General features: G+C 34.2%; 1 protein-coding gene across 1 annotated transcript; it reads left to right on the top strand.

Moving 5' to 3' along the window:
* Positions 1–555: 555 nt before the first annotated feature.
* On the top strand, positions 556–16,875 carry LOC127961994 (two pore channel protein 2). The gene is made up of 25 exons (XM_052561346.1): positions 556–971; positions 2,302–2,354; positions 2,436–2,512; positions 3,734–3,911; positions 4,042–4,158; positions 4,768–4,874; positions 5,025–5,097; positions 6,384–6,483; positions 6,799–6,864; positions 7,238–7,302; positions 7,710–7,819; positions 7,915–7,996; positions 8,081–8,167; positions 10,345–10,464; positions 11,058–11,117; positions 11,598–11,726; positions 11,844–11,893; positions 11,976–12,075; positions 12,348–12,419; positions 12,508–12,581; positions 12,849–12,957; positions 13,244–13,326; positions 13,421–13,502; positions 13,901–13,992; positions 15,629–16,875. Exons 1-25 carry the CDS (start codon positions 815–817, stop codon positions 15,705–15,707), a joined length of 2,322 nt encoding a protein of 773 aa, XP_052417306.1. The 5' UTR covers positions 556–814; the 3' UTR covers positions 15,708–16,875.
* The last annotated feature ends 4,352 nt before the right edge of the window (positions 16,876–21,227 follow it).

The following is a 21,227-nucleotide window of genomic DNA, read 5'->3' as shown; positions in this document are numbered from 1 at the left end:
CACACACACACACCTACACACGAGTGCCCATACAATTGTTAATATACATAAATGAGAAGGAAAAAAAAGTTTATTTCAGGGAGATTCATTATTTAACTGTTATTATAACCCGTGACGCAAATGAACTCAAAGTAAGATTTACTAAAAAAAAAAAAAAAACAGGCTCGTAAATCCCAAACATTTGCCTAGACTAAAACTACCCTTCATTATTAACAAAGGCGGACGTTTATTTGATCGACGGAACGCAGAAGACAATGCTCTTCTTTCGAATGAATTCTTTTTACTGATTCTTTTGAACCGGTTCGCATTGGATCGCCTTATCACTTGCCCTCAGAAACACATTAAACTTCAGCATGTGACGAGCTCTATATAATATTTAATATATCAAACATTGTGGAAAAACAGTAGAACTAAAACGGTTTTGGGGTTATAATTGAACAAGTGAATTTTTGGAGGGTGAACTGGTTCATTGTAAAGAATCATTCGAACCGATTTGCTAAAATGAAACTTACCTAGTGCTCTGACATGAGCGAGAAAGAAAGTTTCTTTTGAGTGAGTGAGCAGAGCATATGGGAGGAGTTGAAGGCTCCTAAAAACACCACGAGCACTGTTGCTCTCTCTGAAATGAACACCGACTCAGTACGGTGGGAATAAAAACAAGTGCGTCTCCACTATGGTTCCTAGCGAGACTGTCACTTTATTTACAGATAAGGGCAGAAGACTCGTTTAGGGTTGTCCTTCGTCACTACTGATATCTTTAACGAACTGTTTGGGATTTATTTGGCATATTTTGAGACTTGTAGCGATTGTCTAGATGGAAGAAGAAGAGCCGCTGCTGACTGGCAGCATTAACCAGGGTCCAGGTGATTATGGATCTCAAGATAATGGTGAACATTATCATCATGACGAATCACCAGAATCGAGACGACTGTCCCATTCAGTGACTGACGATTCTTACCCTGTGTACGAGGGTACGTATGTTTTATCAGCCTGTCCTTACTTAGCCTTTAAATCTTTTCCTCAATCTTGTTCAGCTGTCTTGTAGTTTATTATTTTTCTCTTTGTGTTATTTAATAAAAGTCTAAAGGTTGTGTCTTTTTGAGGCTTATCATATTCATTTAGCTTACCTCTGTTTGGTTTCTGTCTTTGCTGTCAGACAAACACACCATTGTCTTTTTATTGCCTCTGCAGGTCATCTACTTTGACTTAATGTGTTGCTTTCTTGAATGATGTATTCAATTACAAGAGGAGATAGTTAGACAGTCTGTATTTTTATTGTTTACGGTTCATGTTATTCTTGTCAGATATTAGTTTTCACATTTTAGCAGAAATGTGGGGCAGCTAAAGGTGTTTTGGGTGGATGTGTGAAAATCTCGATCAGTCTTGTTATAAAAAAGTGTTGCAAAATACAATTCGAACATTAATGTCAGTGTAATTTAAATGTCAAACTGATATTTTAGTCTGTGATTTTGGCAATTTTATAAAATGTTTTTACTTGTTGACATTAGTTAGCTAAATTAGGTATTACAAACTAACAAATAGCAGATAGTCAAACCCTGACAGGGTGATCAGGACCCAGTTTGTTAGTTCTCTTATAATCCATTACAGCATACAAAACAGTTGTCTCAAAAATGGCAGCAGCTGCGTTTGTATGAAATGAGAGCGAATCCGCGATACCAGGAAGACATAATTAAACAATTGTACATCATTTTGAAGCAATCAAGAGTACAGCGCCGACTGCTGTTACCTGGATGAGCCTGAGTTGTTAGCTTTTACAGGTTGTTATCCAGGGATAACATACCTCAGAATGTTGCGATTGACCAATCAGAATCAAGTATTCCACAGAGCCGTGTAATAATCTTAGTTATACCACAGGGCCGTTGAATGCTTGAATCTGATTGGCTGACGAACATTCTGAGGTGTGCAATTATTTTCAGGGAAAAGCACGTACATTGTGAAAAAAGTTGTACACGTACATTGGTGTTGTCAGCGCTAGCCTGACGATTTTATCAGTTAGCAGCTTAAAGTCTACACATGACATTTCTCACTAGCGAGGTAAAAACAGTGCTGTTTAGAGACACTGCTACAGAACACTGTTGAGGGACACACAGAGGTACCTTAGCCTAATTCACACAAGCTCTCTTTCTCTCTCTCTCTCTCTCTCTCTCTCTGTTTCTCTGTCTCTCGCTATTTTTGTAATAACGTCATTAATAACTGCATTAGAATGCTATCCATTTCCATCTTTAGAATCACTCAGTAAATATATATATATATTTTATTTTTTTATTTTTTTTGACACAGATGCAGACCTCTGTATCCAGCAGGCAGTTGTATTTATTGAAGATGCAATTCAGGTTATTATTTTTTTTCATTGTTTATTATTTTTACAGTAATTGAATGAAAGTCTGATTTCCCTGTTTGTGCTCTTTTCACAGTATCGATCCATTAATCACAGGGTTGATTCTGGGTCTTTGCGGTTATACAGATGGTATTATTCCAAAATTTGTCAGTGGTAAGCAAGCACAAATGAATACTTTTTATTTTATTTCTTTGCTAGGAAAACCGTTACTATGGCAAAAAAAAAAAAAAGTCTTCATAGGTTTATATAAAAACATTGAATTTGAGTTTATTTGGTATCGGTATTCACACTCTCTAGTTGTGTCTAAATCTTAGTATACTGTAGGTGAGCCAAATCCATCAGTAACAAGACCCAGAGAGTCTTAATCTCGATTATTACTCAGTTTTGACAAAAGTATGCACTTTGTTTCACCTTTTAATTTCATACTGTAGTTATTTCAAGCAGTGGTTCATAACTGGTGAAAACAAAAGTGGTACAAAATGTTTGTTTTTGGAGCTATTACATTGTCAATGTTATCCTTTTGTGGTGTGATTACTATTGTATTATTATTAATGTATTATGCATTACCAGTATAGATCCTGTGGGCGTAATGTAAACAGCACTTATAGTTGCAACATGTCCCTTTCTGGTATCCTTGCAGGGATAGAAATTAAAACCGGCTAAATGTAGGTGAAAATCAACAATGCTGGTTACACATATAAACTCGCTAGCCAGTTTGGAGAGATGTGATGAGTAAATCTATAATTTTACACGCCATCAGAACCCTTCCTATAAAAACAGCCTCCAACATTAGCAAAACAAAGCAAAAAGAGATCCTGAAGAAACATCCTACCATGACAAAGTGAGCCACTCATGAAGTTTACTATTGAATTACATTAACACAATTTAGAGCATGTCCAATAATCTTCAGTGTTTAACATTAAACATCCATTTTGGAGTAAGCTATATTAAAAAAATTTGAATGCTGTCACAGAGATTTTGTGTGTGTGTGTGTGTTATTTTGATAATCCACTTGATGTGCAATATTTCTGTTTTGGCTAGTAGAAGTTCCAAATGGCCAATAACTTAATGTGCCTAGTGAGTGTATGTTTGTGTATCATGCTAAAATATAAAATACCAGACAGTCTCTGCAGTAACATTAAGTTACATTAAGTCGATTTGATACCTGTCTTTCTACAGATGCTTTCTGATGCTTTGTTCATTATTAGTAACTCTTAGCAGGAATACATTTGGGGTAAAAACAAACAAACAAACAAAAATAAACATGGACCAGCAACATTCCTGCGATTATTTTAACCTGTACCCTCTAGCCATTTGCTTACAGTATGCTTCTCTCTGTCAGTATCAGTTCCACACTCTCTCTTTCTCTTGAAGGGGTCTGGGGTTCACTATTGCTGTTGTACTGGGACTGGCTTTCATTGAGACACCCTCCTCTCTGACCTACACCTCGGACATTCGTTTCAAACCCAAGCCTTGGGAGCCACCCTGTGGACTGACGGAGGGGATTGAGATGGTCTGCCTTTGCATCTTCATCCTAGATGTCACTGTGAAGGTAGACATCCAGAAATATCCAGTTGTCATTCATTTTCATTTGACAGAGTTTAACAGACCTCTTTTGTAATATGACTTAAGCTGCTTAATATTATATATAAGAACATATTGAATGTTTGTTTGTTTTGCAGGGTTATCTGATAGGATGGGAGGAGTTTCGTACGAACAAATGGCTGATTGGTTATGTAGTAGTGATTGCAGCAACAGTTATTGATTGGATGTTGAGTATTAGCATGATGTGCAGTGAGGTGAGTTTATAAGAACAGTACTACAAAGCTGCTTATTTATTGTGCCTCTTGATATTATAACAGTATATGACAATATTTACGCTATAAAAAAATGGTGTAGATAGTTTTGACTTGAAATTGCTAGTAAATTCCACAAATAATTACAAAGAAATGGCAATTAAAGCATTAAATTAAACTGAAGATTGAAATTGTATTAAGTCTGATGTGACAATAAATTACTAAATTAATTAAATATGACATAACTATACCTTTTTATGTAGTTTAATTAAATTAAATATCGAAAGTCCCCACATGTAATCTATTGGCAAAATGAAATGTTGTTATAATGCATGGAAATGCAAGTGCTTTTTTCAAAACTTTTTTCTTTGTTTTAACTTGCCCTCATTTGAAGAACAGTCCAAAATTGAAGTTGGTATTTTAAATCTTGCCCTCCATTGTCACTCACATCTCATTTGCATGAGCACATCAAATATGACCTGAGAGAAATGGAAGGAAATGTACATTTTTGGACAGTCTATTCCTTAATAATCTTAAATAAGTAAATGTCTCAGTCGGCTGTCATAGTCAGATCTGTTGATTGTAATGTTTCCCTGTCATTCTGTCCCACAGAGTTTAAGAGTCAGGAGACTAATTCGCCCATTTTTCCTCTTGCAAAACTCTTCCCTTATGAAGAAAACTCTAAAATGTATCAAAAGGACTCTTCCAGAAATAGCAAGGTAATAACATATTTTCTGTAATAAGGGGTTTTCCCCATAACAGCCTCAATTTAATTCCTTATTTTCAGTTCTCAATTTGTGTGCAGTTCCATTCTACTCTTATAATTTAAAAATGACCAGATAAACTGTGACCGGATCTTTCTGTTTCAGTGTTATTCTGCTTCTGGCGTTACACATCTGCTTGTTCACCATGATAGGAATGCTGATCTTTGCCAAATCAGATGTAAGAAGTGTTCACATTTTTATCACATCATTTCTATCAATACTTATATTGGCCCACTTTTTGATTTAAATAAGCCCCTGTGCCCAAGTATTACATTTTGCCACATAACTCATACTTACAATTTGTGCTTTGGACATGAATGATACATTAGAGATGTTCAAGAGATCAGATTTTTACTGGGCAGACACTAAAAAAGGCAAAAAAGGCTTACGTTGATGGGGAAACCAGAGTCATATCTAGAGATCAGCATATAGAGACTTGGATGTGGGATCTTTTGACATTAAGCAGCCATGTAGCAGAGCACCATTGTAACCACATAGCTTCATGCTGAATACCTCAGAAACCACACAGGATCCATCCACAACACTATAGCATCCTGGCAGCAATTTTTGAACAGGCAAGCACCGCTAAAAAATTTCTTCAGAAAATGTAAAAGTGTAATCAGGGTTTATGTAGGTCTTAAAAAAGCCTTTAAAAAGTCTTAAATAAGATCAGGAAGTCTAAAACTGAGAGAGTAATGGCATTAAATGTTGCATACATCGCAAAAGTAAAAACATTTTTTAAATGTAAAAAACAATATAATCGTCCTTAAATCTAGATACATTTACATGCAAATGTAAATGTAAGTGGAGTTTATGTTTAAGATACATTTAGTTGAGGAGCAAATTGACATAAGAAGTCTGAAACTGATCAAAGTGAAGCTAGTTTGATTAAAATATGAATAATATCTGCCAATGGGCTCAGAAAAAAATAATTTAATTCAAAGGGCAGATATTTGTTCTTGTTTTAAGAGACATTTTGTGCAAAATTACTGTGGAATAAAATCACTGTTTTCTGCAGTGTGATCAGGAGGTAAAGTAAAAATTATTTCCATATACTAGTGGTTGGAAAGAAAGCTGTTCAAGTGTTTGTTTGTTTTCACCAAAAAGTGTTAAGTGCTAAGATTTACTAAACAAGACAATTTAGTGTGAGAGCACAGTTCCCCAAAAAAAAAAAAAGTATCTTTGCATACAAGATGTATGGATAACATCTTCCTATAAATTAATACGAGTGGAAAAAGTCTCTCCCTTCTATAGCAAGCAATGCTTCCTCCTGGCAGTGGTGGGAGTACCAGTAAATCGACTACCGCAACTCTTAGTAAATCATGCTGCATGATTCATTGAAATACTCCTACTCTCCTCCCATGTGCAATTTGTAAAGGAACAAATATTTACACGGAATCATTTAGCAGACACTTTTATTCAAAGTGAGTTGCTACAGTTGACTGAATAGATGTGTTTCTGTAGGACCCTAAGAAGAATGGAGAATGGGAAACCTACTTCAAAAACCTGCCAAAGGCCCTGTCTTCTCTGCTAGTGCTGCTAACGACAGCCAATAACCCTGACGGTACGTCATCATTTGACTGTAAATGTGTCTCTTAGGAGGCGCAAATCTCTGAATGACTCAGTAAAGTTTTAGATGGTCAGAGACACAAATGACATCTCGGCACCGTTGTGTCGAATTCTCAGTCATCTCTGGCTCATTGCAGTGGAGGCAATGAGTCATTAGCTTTAACCACATGACATGTTGTCCTGTGACTTGTCACAACGTTCTGTTAAATTTTCACAGGTATCTGGATTCATTTTAAATGTGAAACTGTCTACAGTGGCCTGTGACCTTTCTTGTAATCTGTGTGTATGTCAACTTGTGTTCTCTCAACAGTCATGATTCCAGCATACTCTCTGAACCGTGGCTATTCTATATTTTTTATACTCTTTAGTGTGTTTGGTAAGTTTTATTGGCACTCAGTCACACACACAAATACAGACTAAACTACTGGTCAAAACACTGGAATAAAATAAGATTTTGCAATATTTCTGAAAGAAGTCTCTAATAATTATTTTTGAAGAAACGTGTCATTGAGTAATGGCTGCTTAAAACTCAGGAATAAATTACATCAAATTTGCATAAAATTGTATGCTATTTATTTAAATGTTTAACTATGTTAACAGTGCAGCTTTGGTGAGCATAAGAGACTTTTGACTTTTACTAGTGTATATTTACTGTACATGCACACACTGCAGTTAATATTACTTGCATTTAAAATTTTCCACCTGCATTAAACATTGACGTTTTTATTTATGTTTTTCTTTTCTTTCAGGGACATATTTGTTAATGAATCTAATGACAGCTATTATTTATAACCAGTTCAGGGGATATTTACTGGTGAGTAATGGGTTTCGTGACTTACATTAGACATTGTTTTAGGAATTTGAGTTGGTTGCTAAAGGAATAGTTCAGCAATCAATATTCCATTTTTTTTCATGGACCATAGAAAGTATTTTATAATTTCCAAGCTCCCCTTTTCCATACAACAGAACTGATAGGGTACATCAAACTCCAAAAAAAAAAAAAAAAAAAGGCACAATGAAAGTTTTCCGTATGACCGTTTTTCAATTCATTTTAGGACCTACTATAATTATTATTGTATGGAAAAGAGTGCCGTGAAAATTCTTAAAATTCCTCTTGTGTTCTGTGAAGTCGTACATGCTTTTGACAAAATGAGGGTCAGTAAATGTTGATTTTAGGTGAACTGTTCCTTTAATTATTAATGTTATGGTCTGTGTATTTAGATGTCGGTTCAGACGTCTATAATCAGGAGGCGTCTGGGTATTCGGGCTGCTTTCGAGGTGCTGTGCTGTCCAGGCCGTGGGCACATCAGCACTCAGTCTGAAGGCCATGTGTAAGATCCAGCACTTCAGTCTTTCTTCCTTACAGCAAACATTTCCTCTTTATATATCTATGCCTGGTCACATGACTTTTCCTGTTGCTGCTCAGGGAGCGAGTGGCGGTGAACATGTTTCTGCAGGTCATGGATAGAGTCCACATGAAGTCTTACTGCAGGCAGGCTATCATTAAGGTCAATACAGCTTGCAGAAGAGTTTGTTATAGTAAATAGTGCGTGACATGGTTGTATGTCTTACCTGTCTTTTGTTTCCTCCAGGCTGCTCAGCAGTTCCCAGACGGCTTCATTAACGGCGAGGCCTTCCAGAGGCTCTTTAATGAGCTGGATAAGGATTTTATGAAAGAGGTTTGATCATCTACGTTTGTGGATCAGTTTACATTACAGTACATTCTGAATTCAGGAAGTCACACTTTTTGAACAGTTTGTGCAATTTGGTTAAATTAATATTATAATCATCTGGACATTAGCGCATAGCAGGGTTGGGCAAGTTGAGAATTGGTTCCCTTGCATTTTCTGAGTTAGAATTGGAATCAGGATGACAGCTTTATGGCAATTCACAAAACTCACAAAATAAGTTTTGATGTATTGAAAACAACAGCAAAACAGGCAAGAATAGATAACTGGTTGGCATCTTATAGGTTGGCATCTTATAAGTTTGCTTCATTTTGTTTGGCTTTAATACAATTAAGAGAACATTCTAGAAAATAATGTGTACTTCAGCTATGTTCCAAACAAATAAGTTAAATTCTTATTACAAATATAATCGTATGTTTAATAACATAAGATATAATATGATTAATTATGAAATTAAATTATTGAATATAGTATGTATAACTATGTGACCCTGGACCACAAAACCAGTCATAAGGGTACATTTTCTTTTGGAAATTGAGATTTATACATCATCTGAAAGCTGAATAAACAAGCTTTTAATTGATGTATGGTTTATTGGGATAGGGAAAAAATGTTGCCGATATACAACGATTTGAAAATCTGGAATCTGAGTGTGCAAAAAAATGCCTTTAAAGTTGTCCAAGCAATTCTTAGCAATGCATATTACTAATAAAAAAATGAAGTTTTGATATATTTATGGTAGGAAATTTACAAAATACCTTGATGGAACATGATCTTTGCCTGATATCCTTATGATTTTTGGCATAAAAGAAAAATCAGTCATTTTGTCCCACACAATGTTATTTTGGCTATTGCTACAACTTAAGACTGGTTTTGTGGTCCAGGGTCACATATAATAAAATGTATATAAATTGTGTAGAAAATTCGGTAACACTTTATAATAACTGCACACTATTAATCATTAATTAAGCATTAGTAAACGGATAATTCATAATTTATAAAGCATTAATAGACAGTAATAAGCAGTTTATAAATACAGATATAAATGCTTTATTCTTGATTTAAAAGCATCTATAATGTGTTTAATAATTGTATTTACATACTTTATTCATGATCAATTTATCATTTATCAATGAAGTATAGCATTATTTACAAACCAGTTATTTAGGAGTTGCCAGTGATTCATAAGATCACAAGAAATGTAGTAAATTCAGGTAGTTATAAAGCATTTAGTAGTGGTCAGTTAACTATTTATGTGAGCTCATCTAAAGTGAGGACTATTTATGCCTTGTAAAGCATTTATAAAGGATATTTAAAGGCTCAGTTATCTTCTAAAAAAAAAACAGAAACAAACACAACACAGTGATACAGAACATAGAAATATTAACAGCCTTTAAATCTCATTTGTAAAAGCTTTACAAGGCATAAATAGTCCTCACTTTAGAGGAGCTCACAAAAATAGTTAACTAACAACTACATATGTTTTATAACTATCTGAATTAACCCTGAATTACAGTAGAAATACATGTTAATAAACCATTTATTAACACTATAAGCAACTATTACTATATGTCTGAATAAAAAGATGTATGAATGCACAATTAAACAGTTTATTAATCATTTACTTACAATTTTTCAGTGATCTTATGAACCATTGACAACTCCTTAATAACTGGTGTGTAAATAATGCTATACTTAATTTAGAAATGATAAATTGATCATTAATAAAGTATGAAAAAACAATTATTAAATACATTATAGATATGCTTTTAAATCAGGTATAAAGCATTTATATCTGTATTTATAAACTGCTTATAAATGTCTATTAATGCTTTATAAATGATGAATTAACTGTACTAATGATTAATAGCATGCAGTTATTATAAAGTGTTACCGAAAATTCTTATACAAACATTGAATATTAATAGTATATCATTTTTCAGGAAGTGCCCCACTTATCGTGTTTGATGTTAATGGGTAATTCATATGTAAATATTAATATAATTTAATATTAAACCACACTTATAGCAGAGTGTTTTTGAATTTCATTTCAATTTGACTTTACTTGAATAATGGAATTTTAAAGACACTCTTAATTTAATTCTGAATTCAGCTTTGGTGTCAACAGATATTTTAACTGTTCTATTTTTATTTCTTTTTTCCTTCAGCATCCACCAAAACCAGAGTACAGTTCTCCTGTCCTACGATATATCCAGAAAATCTACAGTCACTTTTATATTACTGTGCTGGGGAATGTTGTCGCTCTGGCAAATGTCATTTGTATTTGTGTAAGATACCGTATTTCCTTTTACCTGCTTTGATTATCATACTATATATCACCCTACATAAAGAACATCACACAATTTTCCAGCATTCAGTAGACTAAAACAGGGTTTTCCAAATTGGTTGTTCACCACCTAGTGGTTCATTATGGAGCTGCAAGGGGCTCTTGACAAAGAACTGCCAAATTAAATTGAATTGGATTGAAATATGTAAGTTTTAATATTAAATAATCAAGTGTAACACTTTACTCTTACACAAACAAGTCATTAAATGTATTTAAACATTGACCATAGATTATAATTATATTCTAGATTACAACTACAAATTTGAGAGTGCTTCAATTAAAAACTAGTTTAAGAATTACAATTATTATTAAAAACAGATACAATCAGTTTGAAATCAGAAAATATTTGAATAATGTTCTCAAAAATGGATTGCAAAGTCTATGTAGAGCACGTTTTTATTTATTTTTTATTTTTTTTTGTAAAATGGTGCCATCTTGTGGATAGCATATGCAAAAAAAAAAAAAAAAAAAAAAAAAAAAAATTATTTGAATCCTGAAGTTCATATTCTGATCTCTGTTTTTCTTTCTCTGCAGACTGTCTTGGTTCTAAATTCAGAGAAATCTGTGTCAGAGAAAAATAACTTCTGTATGGAGGTGACTGTCTCATGCACTGAAAATAATTAATGTTGCTGTAAATATATAATTTTGTAGATAAAAATTAGTTGTTTGTTCATTTGTAAAAACAAAAAACAAAAAAAACAAAACATTAACATTGTGTTAAATCCTTTGGGGTGGACTTTAAAAATCCCCTGGTGTTTTATCAGCAATAGTTGATATATGTGTTGCACTTTATTTTACAGTACGTGTACTTACATGTACTTATAGTGTACTTACAGTGTATTTATCTAAGAAAGTTCTGGTAATACAAGATAAATACATGGGGTAGGGTTAGGTTTAGGGGTAGGTTCAGGGTTAGTACCTAGTTATTACATAGTTATTGTAATTACTATCAGTAGTACGTAGTATGTACATGAGGAACAGGACTGTAAAATAAAGTGCTACCGATATATGTGTTTTCTGCATTTTCTGTGTGGTTCTATTAATATTCATGTAAATATATTTTCTGTCTTCTAGATCCTCAACTGTATTTTCATCATGTACTATTTAATAGAAATGCTGCTGAAAATAGTGGCTTTTGGTTGGAGAGGTTACCTGTCTTACAGGAATAACATCTTTGATGGATTCCTCACTGTTCTACTTCTGGTAACACATTTTTTTCTGATATAAAATTATCAGTAGGAATTCTGCGGCATACATAGCTGTTTGCATGGCAAAGGCAATTACTGGAGATACATTTTGTTTTTCTTTTATTCTCAACAGGCAATTCAGATTGCCATAATCATCACAAACAGGATTCCCTTTGAGGACGTGTGAGTGTGCTCAATTTAAAGAACAAATCTTCTGATCTCGTCTCCAAATGTTTAATGCGATGTTTTCCTCTTCTGTTAACAGAGATCCAGTTCCACAACGTGTGATGGTTTTGTGGGAGATGGTGCGACTGGTCAACATGTTGATTGTCTTCCGTTTCCTCCGAATAATTCCAGAAATCAAGGTTGGTGACGGCCTTCTCACGTGAATCACATTGGTACCAAATGCACACAAGGAGAAATGGTACTAAAGCTGAAGCACAAATTGCATTTCTTTTTTCAAATCGTTTTTTGCCAGTCACCAGTAAAGTTAAAAGGTTTTCAGTGCACCAAAATAAAAAGCTTCAAAATACTAGATAGATAGAAGAGCCAGGAGCCAGTGTTTTTTCATACCATCTGACATTGAGATGTAATAAATGCTTAATGAATGTGTAAAGATGTTTTGTGCTTACTTTAGTTGATGGCCGTGGTGGCCAGCACTCTTGTGGACCTGGTGAAAAACTTAAGGGCGTTTGCTGGCATTCTGTTGGTGAGTGAACAGACTCTTTCTACTAGCAGTTTTATTATGAACGGTGATTGATCGTACTGATGGTCACTTGTACATTTCTCTGACGCAGGTAGTGTACTATGTGTTTGCTGTCCTTGGTACCTGGCTTTTCCAGGGAGCTATAACCCCTCCATCAAACACAAGGTACTGTTCATCAACTGCACATTTAACAGGAAACTTAAAAATACATTAAAAACTATAATACTGTGAGATATTATTACAATTTTAAATAACTGTTTTTATTTTTTATATATATTTTAAATTTTAATTTATTACTTTGATGGGTGAATTTTCAGCAGCCGTAACTACTTTAGTCTTCAGTGTCACATGATTATGTTCGAGAAACATTTCTTATTATTTTCATCGATTTTACTTCTGAGCCTCTTCTCTTTCTGTGTGCTCTCCTTTTAGTCTGATCTTCAATGCCAGAATAGAGAACCAAACGGATGGTCCCTTCAGCATGGATTGTGGCACTTTCGAACAGCTGGGGTACTGGCCAAACAACTTTGATGATTTTGCTGTAAGTTGCACAGAGGCCTCTGGGAACTTGGTTTTCAACAAGTTCCCAGAATGCCATAATTAGCACGTATGAGGAACAAGAAGTCAGAGGATTTGACCAGATCTGCTAGGTTTATAGTATTAAATTGTGTTTTTGTTTTAATACTATTTCGAGTTTCAAAAGTGAAACCTATATTTTAGGTTTAAGCCTACATAAAAATGAATGAAAACAGTTTTCTGGTCTCGCAAATGAATGTTAATTATTGAACTGTTAAATAAACTGTATTTTTCCTGTCGTATTTTTCCAGTCCTCTCTGGTTCTTCTCTATAACATCATGGTGGTGAATAACTGGCATGTTTTCACAGACGCATACACCAGATACACTACAGAGTAAGCGCGGCGCTCTACACACACACACCCTTAACACGTGTGCTTTAACTGAACGGGGTTTTGAAAATTTGTACCCATAATTCTTCCATGTCAGGTGGTCCTTGGTGTACTTTGTGGCCTGGTGGTTGACATCTTCAGTCATGTGGGTCAACCTGTTTGTGGCCCTAATTTTGGAGGTAAGTAGATTGTTTCCTGTAAATATTTTAAGACTGACCATATTTACTTTATTAATGCACATTCCTAGTCGTCCTATTCCAAAAGGAAAAATGACTGAAATCGGATGAACTACTGAACAAGCATGACTTTTTTTCCAAACCAGTTAAACACTGCCCACCAGTCCCGCAGCTGATTGTAAAGAATTCATTGGTCATGTCTCTGACAGTGTTGATTGCCTATACAACACTGAAACCAATACTAACCCTAACCTCAAGCTTAATAACCAGTAGTAGCACATCCTGTTAGTTAGCATTACTGTTTGTAACTGAATCAATAAATTATGACCTTTTCTTGACAGGGCAGTACAATCGTTTCTAAGCACGCTGGTTAACCTTGTTTTTTTCCCTCCTTTGTTTAGAACTTCACCTATAAGTGGGACCGCAGCAATGCTCTTTCTGTTGAAGATGTGGAGAGAATCGCCTATCAAAGCACTGTACAGCTTATTTTTAGGTATGAACGATGATTCCAGAGATCTGGGAGAAAACAAGAAAAACAATTAGTTGTATAAATAGCAACATTTCCACTTTAAAATGAAACCGTGAGAATCAGTAGTACATTATCAGTAGAGCTGTTTCAGATTCATTTTGTTAATTATTTAGTGAACACCCTTAAGTTATCAGAATGTCTGTCTGACTGGTGATAATTCAATAGATGGAGCTGAAAATATATTTAAAATGAGTTTGAATGGTCACACTATATTTTAAGGTCCAATTCCTGTTATTAAGAAACTTTCATTACGACTTTTGCCTCAGTATTATTAAAAGTTAGTAAGGATGTTGTTAAGTTTAGGTATTGGGTAGGATTAGGGATGAAGAATATGTACTTAATAAATATGAATAAACAGCCAATAATAGGCATGCTAATACACATTATTTTTGAATCTCATGGTGTTGAGCCATATTAAGTTATGTAAAAGGAAAACATTAATTTTATTTTCTTTTGTAGAAAAATGGAAGCATCTCATGGACATGTTAACCAAGTTAATACAAAAATGTGCCGATACGTGACAGATTTTGCCCAAGGCTCCTCTGCTCAGTATTTCAGGCTGCATTCTTCTCTTTCCTCACAGCTTTCCCTCACATTCCTCTCTGATTAAGGAAGGGAAGGGTAATGATTTAATTTAGCGGAATGTGCTGTGGTTTATCCAGCTGTTTATCACTCCTTAAGACCAAGTGCAACTCTTCATTTCCTTATATACAGTATTTCTGCTGTTTATTTATTTCTGTGATTTGCCTTGATCACCATCCTTTGTTGGTCTTGGAATGATGTTCCTATATAATCATGCGCCAAACTAAGGGGATGAGCGATATGGCAAAATAATATATATATATATATATATATATATATATATATATATATATATATATATATATATATATATATATATATATATATATATATATATCATAACAATATTATATGCAGAATTTTAAAAGTCAAATTAAAGACTTTTTATTAAAACCTGCACATAATACTAATAATAATAATCTATACAGAACACTGTCAGTACAGAACAAACCCATACATTTCACAATATTTTACTCAATTAAATAGGTTGTGGTACACATTCAATGACTCAGACTTGAATGTAAAATATATGTAAAATAATGTAAAATACATATTTTATTAAGTAATTATTTATTAAAATTGATTTATAAACTATTTTGTAAATACATATATGGGTTACAGATATGGGATTCTGCTGATTTGATAACGTGTTTAATGAAAGCCAATAAAATATGATTACGCTGAAACTAGTAAAATCTTTGTACTCGATGTATTAAATACTGTTATTAGTCTTTCCTTCATGTGACAGGGGAATGTAAGTAACTAAACAGTTGACGGTAGCCATTGACTTCCATAGAAAAAACATTGCTATGGAAATCAATAGCTGCTGTCAACTGATGGGTACCTACATTCTGCAAAATATCACAAAGAAATAAACCCTTACAGATTTTGACCAAGTGGAAAGTGGTAAAATGATGACAAGATTTCATTTTGGGTGAATTGTACCTTTAACTGAGAGAGAAATTGTAGTTTGGTTGTTTAAATATCTGATGTTTTTCTGTTCTTTTGCCATCTTCAGAGAGCATGTTCGAGAGCCCACAGAAGAAGAGCTACTAGCTCAACTACAACAACATCCTCATCTGCACCTCTCCTGGTGACCCTAAGCTCGCCCCCCCCCCCCCACCCACCTCCACCTCACGGGACGCCTTTAACACATAATTACACCAAAACACCCAGGATTCTCCAGGACTCCATCACGTCTGTGTGTGCCTCATGTTTACATATCCATCCATTTTGGAGGACCTGTTTCCAATTATAGGATCTGTGTAACCTCAGGTCGGCCTGGGAAAGGATGCATGTGTTTTACCAGAGCGTCACACAATTAATGTTCAGAGGAACTTCAATGTATAAATAGGCTTTAGTTCAAATCACTCCTGCTGCTGGAGTCCCAGAGTCCTTGTTTAGTGCTCAAGACAACCTGTAAATTACAGCAGTGTTTATGATACTGTATCAATACCACAGTTTTTGATTTACCCTATGTCTAAAAGAATTTCATTCTTTGAGTTTGAAAGTCACATTTTCGTTGTGCATTTTACAAAATCCATATTTGTATTTATTTTTTAAGCCTGTTACAATCACAAACAACAAAACAATTTATAGATTGTTTATAAAGTCATGGAAACAAAGGGACATAACTCATTACTTTTTAAATACTTTTAGCTGTGTTTTTATTGATTTGTAGATTCTATATTTTTGACTGTGACATTATGTTTGTTCAGTGCTTTTATTTATGTTAGAATTTACTGTATATTTGACAGAAATCTTTATGGGTGAATCCCTAAAAAAGTCTCAAGTTATGCCCAGATCATATTTCATCCGTAAAAATAAAGGTAAAAGGAAATTGATTCTCATTACTGTAATGTGAAACACACTTTAATTAAATCAGTCATTGCATCCTGACAGGAGGATTGAGAAGTGTTTTGTATTGTAGTAAATTTACTATGTAACTTTATGAATTATTGTCATGCACAATGCAAAAAAAATTAAATCTCAGTGTTAAAAACTATGCTTCTCTTCATGCCAATTTTATTTTATTTTTATTTTTTTTTGTAATACGATGCCGACTGTTCGTCAGTAAATTTCAGTGATCTTATCAAGTGTCATTATTAGGATATTTATCATGTTTTCAATATTATCAACAGATGGCGTTTTGCTGCAATCAATACATTTGACTGGATATTGGTATAAATGGTTGAATCACGCCAATGTTTTGTCTTCTTTCTGTTCTGAGATCAGCTTCATGATTAAATGTCTCTGTTGAATGTCTACAGGCGAATCTGGTTTATGTCATTGCCTTTCTGTAGCATGCTTTACATCAAACCAACTTTAGGTGACATTACATATGAGGCAAAAAATATTATTTTACATTTTATTTTCATTTATTTTTTTTATATTTCGTTTTAGTAAAAGTGTAATAACCCCCGATAAGTGGACCATGCAGGCTTATGTGCTTGAGGTCTTAAAGCTGCAGTAGGGAACTTTTGTAAAAATATATTTTTTACATATTTGTTAAACCTGTCATTATGTCCTGACAGTAGAATATGAAACAGATAATCTGTGAAAAAAATCAAGCTCCTCTGGCTCCTCCCAGTGCTCCTATTGCCATTTGCAGAAAGTCATGCACTCCCGGTAAAAAACAACCAATCAGAGCTGCGGTCCGTAACTTTGTTTGTGTTCAAAACGTAGAAAAATGAACATAATAAGCGAGTACACCATGAATCCATTTTCCAAACCATGTTTTTAGCCTGTCCTGAATCACTAGGGTACACCTATAATAAGTGTTTATATTCTGACTATTTTAGATTGCTTCGGTGGTACCGCGGCGGAGTAACCCAGTACCTTTGTGATTCTTCATAGACATAAACAGAGAGAAGTAGTTCCGGGTATGATGTTCTTCCGCAAGACGCAAGCAGTTCTGTTTATTAACCGCTAGAGCGTCAAAAGTTCCCTACTGCAGCTTTAACATAAATGTCAAATTTCCAACACAGTCTATTTAGCAAGACCATTTTATAGTTCATTTGGAAACTCCCAGGTGATTATATGGACTTCCTCAGCCTCCAGAAAAGTAGATCAGCACTAACACACACACACACACACACTCTCTCTCTCTCTCTCTCTTTGCATTGATTTAGGGGGCTAAACATACAAACACAACCTCTTACACAGTGTATGTTTTCCCAAAGGTGTTGTGGTCTGCCTGACCTTGTGTTGAACACACATCAGAGTCATTCACCTCATCTTCCAAACAAAAACACAGAGTTCCCTTCCACTGTTTGTTTACTTTTTCCTCCAGATCTACTGTAGCTTCAGTGAGAATTTGAGTGAGGAAAGTAATGGATTTTTATTTATTTATTTTTTTTTTTCATGTAAGATGTGTCAGTATTTATTTTTTATTTTATTTTTTTTTACACGCAGGTCAATTTTTATCAGATCAAATTTATTCGGGTGAAAAAATACACTACTAGTTAAATGGGGAATAATGTTAAATGTTTTTGAAAGTCTCTTATGCCCAACATGGCTGTTTTTATTTAAGCAAAAATGATGTAAAAACTGTAATATTGTGAAATATTAATATTATTAACAACAACTTTTCCATATTCATATATTCTAGAATTTTAGACAGCCATTACTCATGTGACATTTCTGCCACATGTTCCCTTATAAAAATAATTAGCTTAATTGGTGCTCAAGAATAATTTCTTATATATATTGCATTTAACAGTTTGGGGAAAGTACAATTAATGAAATTAACTTTCAACTTTAAATAATAAAATGTAGAATAAGAACCATTATTAATAATTGAGCACCAATAAATTGATAATATTTTGGTAACAAATCAGCATATTACAGTGATTTCTGAAGGATCGTCTGACACTGAAGACTGCACAATTACATTGCATTTAAAAATGTAGTAAAATAGAAAACAGTTTTTCTTTTGTTGTATTTTGATCAAATATTATATAATATTATATAACATTTATTTCAGAAACGTACAACATTTTAATTATTCCAAACTTTTCACATGTAGTGTAACTGACACCTTAGCATTGTAAATCTTGTAAATTATTTGTATAAGCACTTTTTTCTTTGTCTGTAGAGGACAACTTAAACAGTGGCACATCTTACCCCACTCGCCCCTGTATATCATTAAGGTATGTTTGTACCCTGCTTTATTTTACTATGTAAACACCTATGGCTATACAGTTTGGGAATGATTTAACATGTTTACACAATAATATTCTTCCAGCTTCTATTTCAGCGAGAATGTCGAGCTTAAAGCAGGACTGTTGTGGTCAGACTTGCTTAGATAGCAGCACTCTCATAAATAGCTTTAAACATTCAAAACTAGATTATTGATCTTTTTAAAGTGTAGTTTACACAGCCTGATTGTGAAGGCTTTAAACAATAAACAAGCCGTTCTTCTGAGGAATGGCTTTGTCAGCTGTGAGGAGATCCATATTGCTCTGGAATGTGTGGAGCTGCCAAAGAGATTTTCAGCTCAGTTGTCAAATAACAACTTTCAGTGACAGAACTTTTTTGCCCAAGTAGGCAAAGTTGCCCAATAGTTTCCAGTTTAGGTGACAATATTGAGGATTACTCCTAATGTTTAAAAAAAAAGTTACTTACACTTTTTTTAGGGACACAAACTCATCAACTCATCATTTAATCTCATTTTTTTTAGTACAACGAATGCAATCATGCAAAGATCGACATGTTTTAAACCCCCATCTCCCCTTAATCGACAAAATTATCTATTGTGAAGTGTTTACTGGTTGGTACCGAACACAGCAGGCACCCGTCGGAAATGTAACACCCCTTTCCATGATCGCAAGCTTCATGTTTCAAAATAAATGTAAATACAGTTAATAATGTCCTTAGTTTTACCATCAGTTCAAGCCGAAAGAGGAACAGAGTCACGTGACAGACACAGTGATGAAGCTCGTATGTGTTTGCAGTACACAAGCCACGGACGGTTAAGACAGCTGACTCCACTGTGTGTCCGTCTCACTCTCTCTCTCACAGACGTGCGCGCACACACAGACACACACGCGAGGAGCAAAACTCTGCATTTGAACAGTCAATATCAAATTCTTAAACTAATAATAAAACATAATTCCAGTATTCAGATTCAGAAGCGCCAGATTGTTGTAGCAAAGTCAGAATGACCTCCTCTCCTGGGTTCACGAAATTGTCATCCATAAAATGCGTTGCACTTCTGTTGCAAGTAATCTTAAAGATTCCTAAACAAATCTACTTTATGAAGGCCAAATAAAGTGCTTTTGCTTTTGTCTAGATACACACAGCGTCTCCCTGACATAGCTGCTTCAACACTAACCGTGTTACTGAAACCAGGCCTTCTTTCTTTGCGTGAACATTTGGGCGGCATTACACAAATATTTCCAGATAGTGACGTAGACATGTGGGGGCATGTTAGAACGAGCTGTTTTAGGGAAGCGTGGCAGAGTCTTAACTTTGATAAAGAATATCTCCTTGGATTTGAGACTTTAGTCTTTGCAACTTTACAGATCTTCTTTATGTACTAAGAGCTTATAACACTCCAAAGAGAAAGGGAAATTTGAAATCACATTATATGACCAATTTAATTAGACGATTATAAAAATAAATAAAAAAATTCACTGGATGGATTTTTATCATTTTAGGGTTGTGTACACAAACTGCCAACACACATTTCAGTTCAAACTACTTGTAAAAGTGGATGAATTGCTTACAGATATGTTGCACAGTTGGTCTAACTTTGATTTAGTTTTAATGGGAGATTTAAACTGGGACTGGTTGTCTCAGTCATCGGACTCATTTAAGGACATATGTAACTCCTTGTGTTTGGAACAATTGATAAGTTCACCAACTCGTCTAAACGGAAAGAGTAAGAGCAAATCATCTAGGAGTTTTAGATAGGAGTTTTTTGTAATGACCTTAGCGATCATTGTGCAATATCTTGTGTGAGAAATTTTAAGTTGCCTAAGAGTTCACCCAGATTTATATTTAACCGACAGTAAAAAGACATTTTAATGAACAAGCTTTTTTGCATGATGTGTATAATAGTGACATACAGTTATATTTGTCTATACCTGATGTGGTTGATGCTTTGGATTATCTTAAATCTACCCTTCTTAAAATTTGTGATAAACATGCTCCTTTACGTAGATATCGGCTGAGTGGAAAAAAATAATCCTTGGTTCAGTGCATCTGTTTCTAGTCTCATTAAACAAAGAAATTTTGCCTGGTCCAAAGCAAAGAAAACAAATAGTGATGAGGACTGGTCCAATTATAGATTTCTACGAAATAAGTGGACTAAATTGATATAAGGTTCTAAAAGTCAATATTATCTTAATTTAATTAATAATAACATGACGATCCTTCTAAATTTTGGAAATTAACAAAATCTCTTGTAGGGACAAATAAATCTACTGACTTTCCAAAAGTTTTAAAAGTGGACCGGAGATTAATTACAGACAAGGCTGATATTGTTAATATTTTTAATAATCATTTTGTTTCAGCTAGTTTGATAACAGGTACCAATAATTTGTTGATCACTGATGAAAAGGAAATTTATGAGACAGCAAATTATAATGAATCACATTTATTTTCTTTTACTC

The sequence above is a fragment of the Carassius gibelio genome, chromosome B7, assembly GCF_023724105.1.
Source record: "Carassius gibelio isolate Cgi1373 ecotype wild population from Czech Republic chromosome B7, carGib1.2-hapl.c, whole genome shotgun sequence".
Taxonomy (NCBI): domain Eukaryota; kingdom Metazoa; phylum Chordata; class Actinopteri; order Cypriniformes; family Cyprinidae; genus Carassius; species Carassius gibelio.
This window is presented reverse-complemented; position numbering and strand designations above follow the sequence as displayed.

Excerpts from the sequence above, each read along its gene's own strand:
- LOC127961994 (XM_052561346.1), top strand. The coding sequence starts at position 815 with ATGGAAGAAGAAGAGCCGCTGCTGACTGGCAGCATTAACCAGGGTCCA. Across the intron at positions 3,912-4,041 it reads TCCTAGATGTCACTGTGAAG|GGTTATCTGATAGGATGGGA; the intron begins GTAGACATCCAG and ends TTTGTTTTGCAG. Across the intron at positions 4,875-5,024 it reads ACTCTTCCAGAAATAGCAAG|TGTTATTCTGCTTCTGGCGT; the intron begins GTAATAACATAT and ends TTTCTGTTTCAG.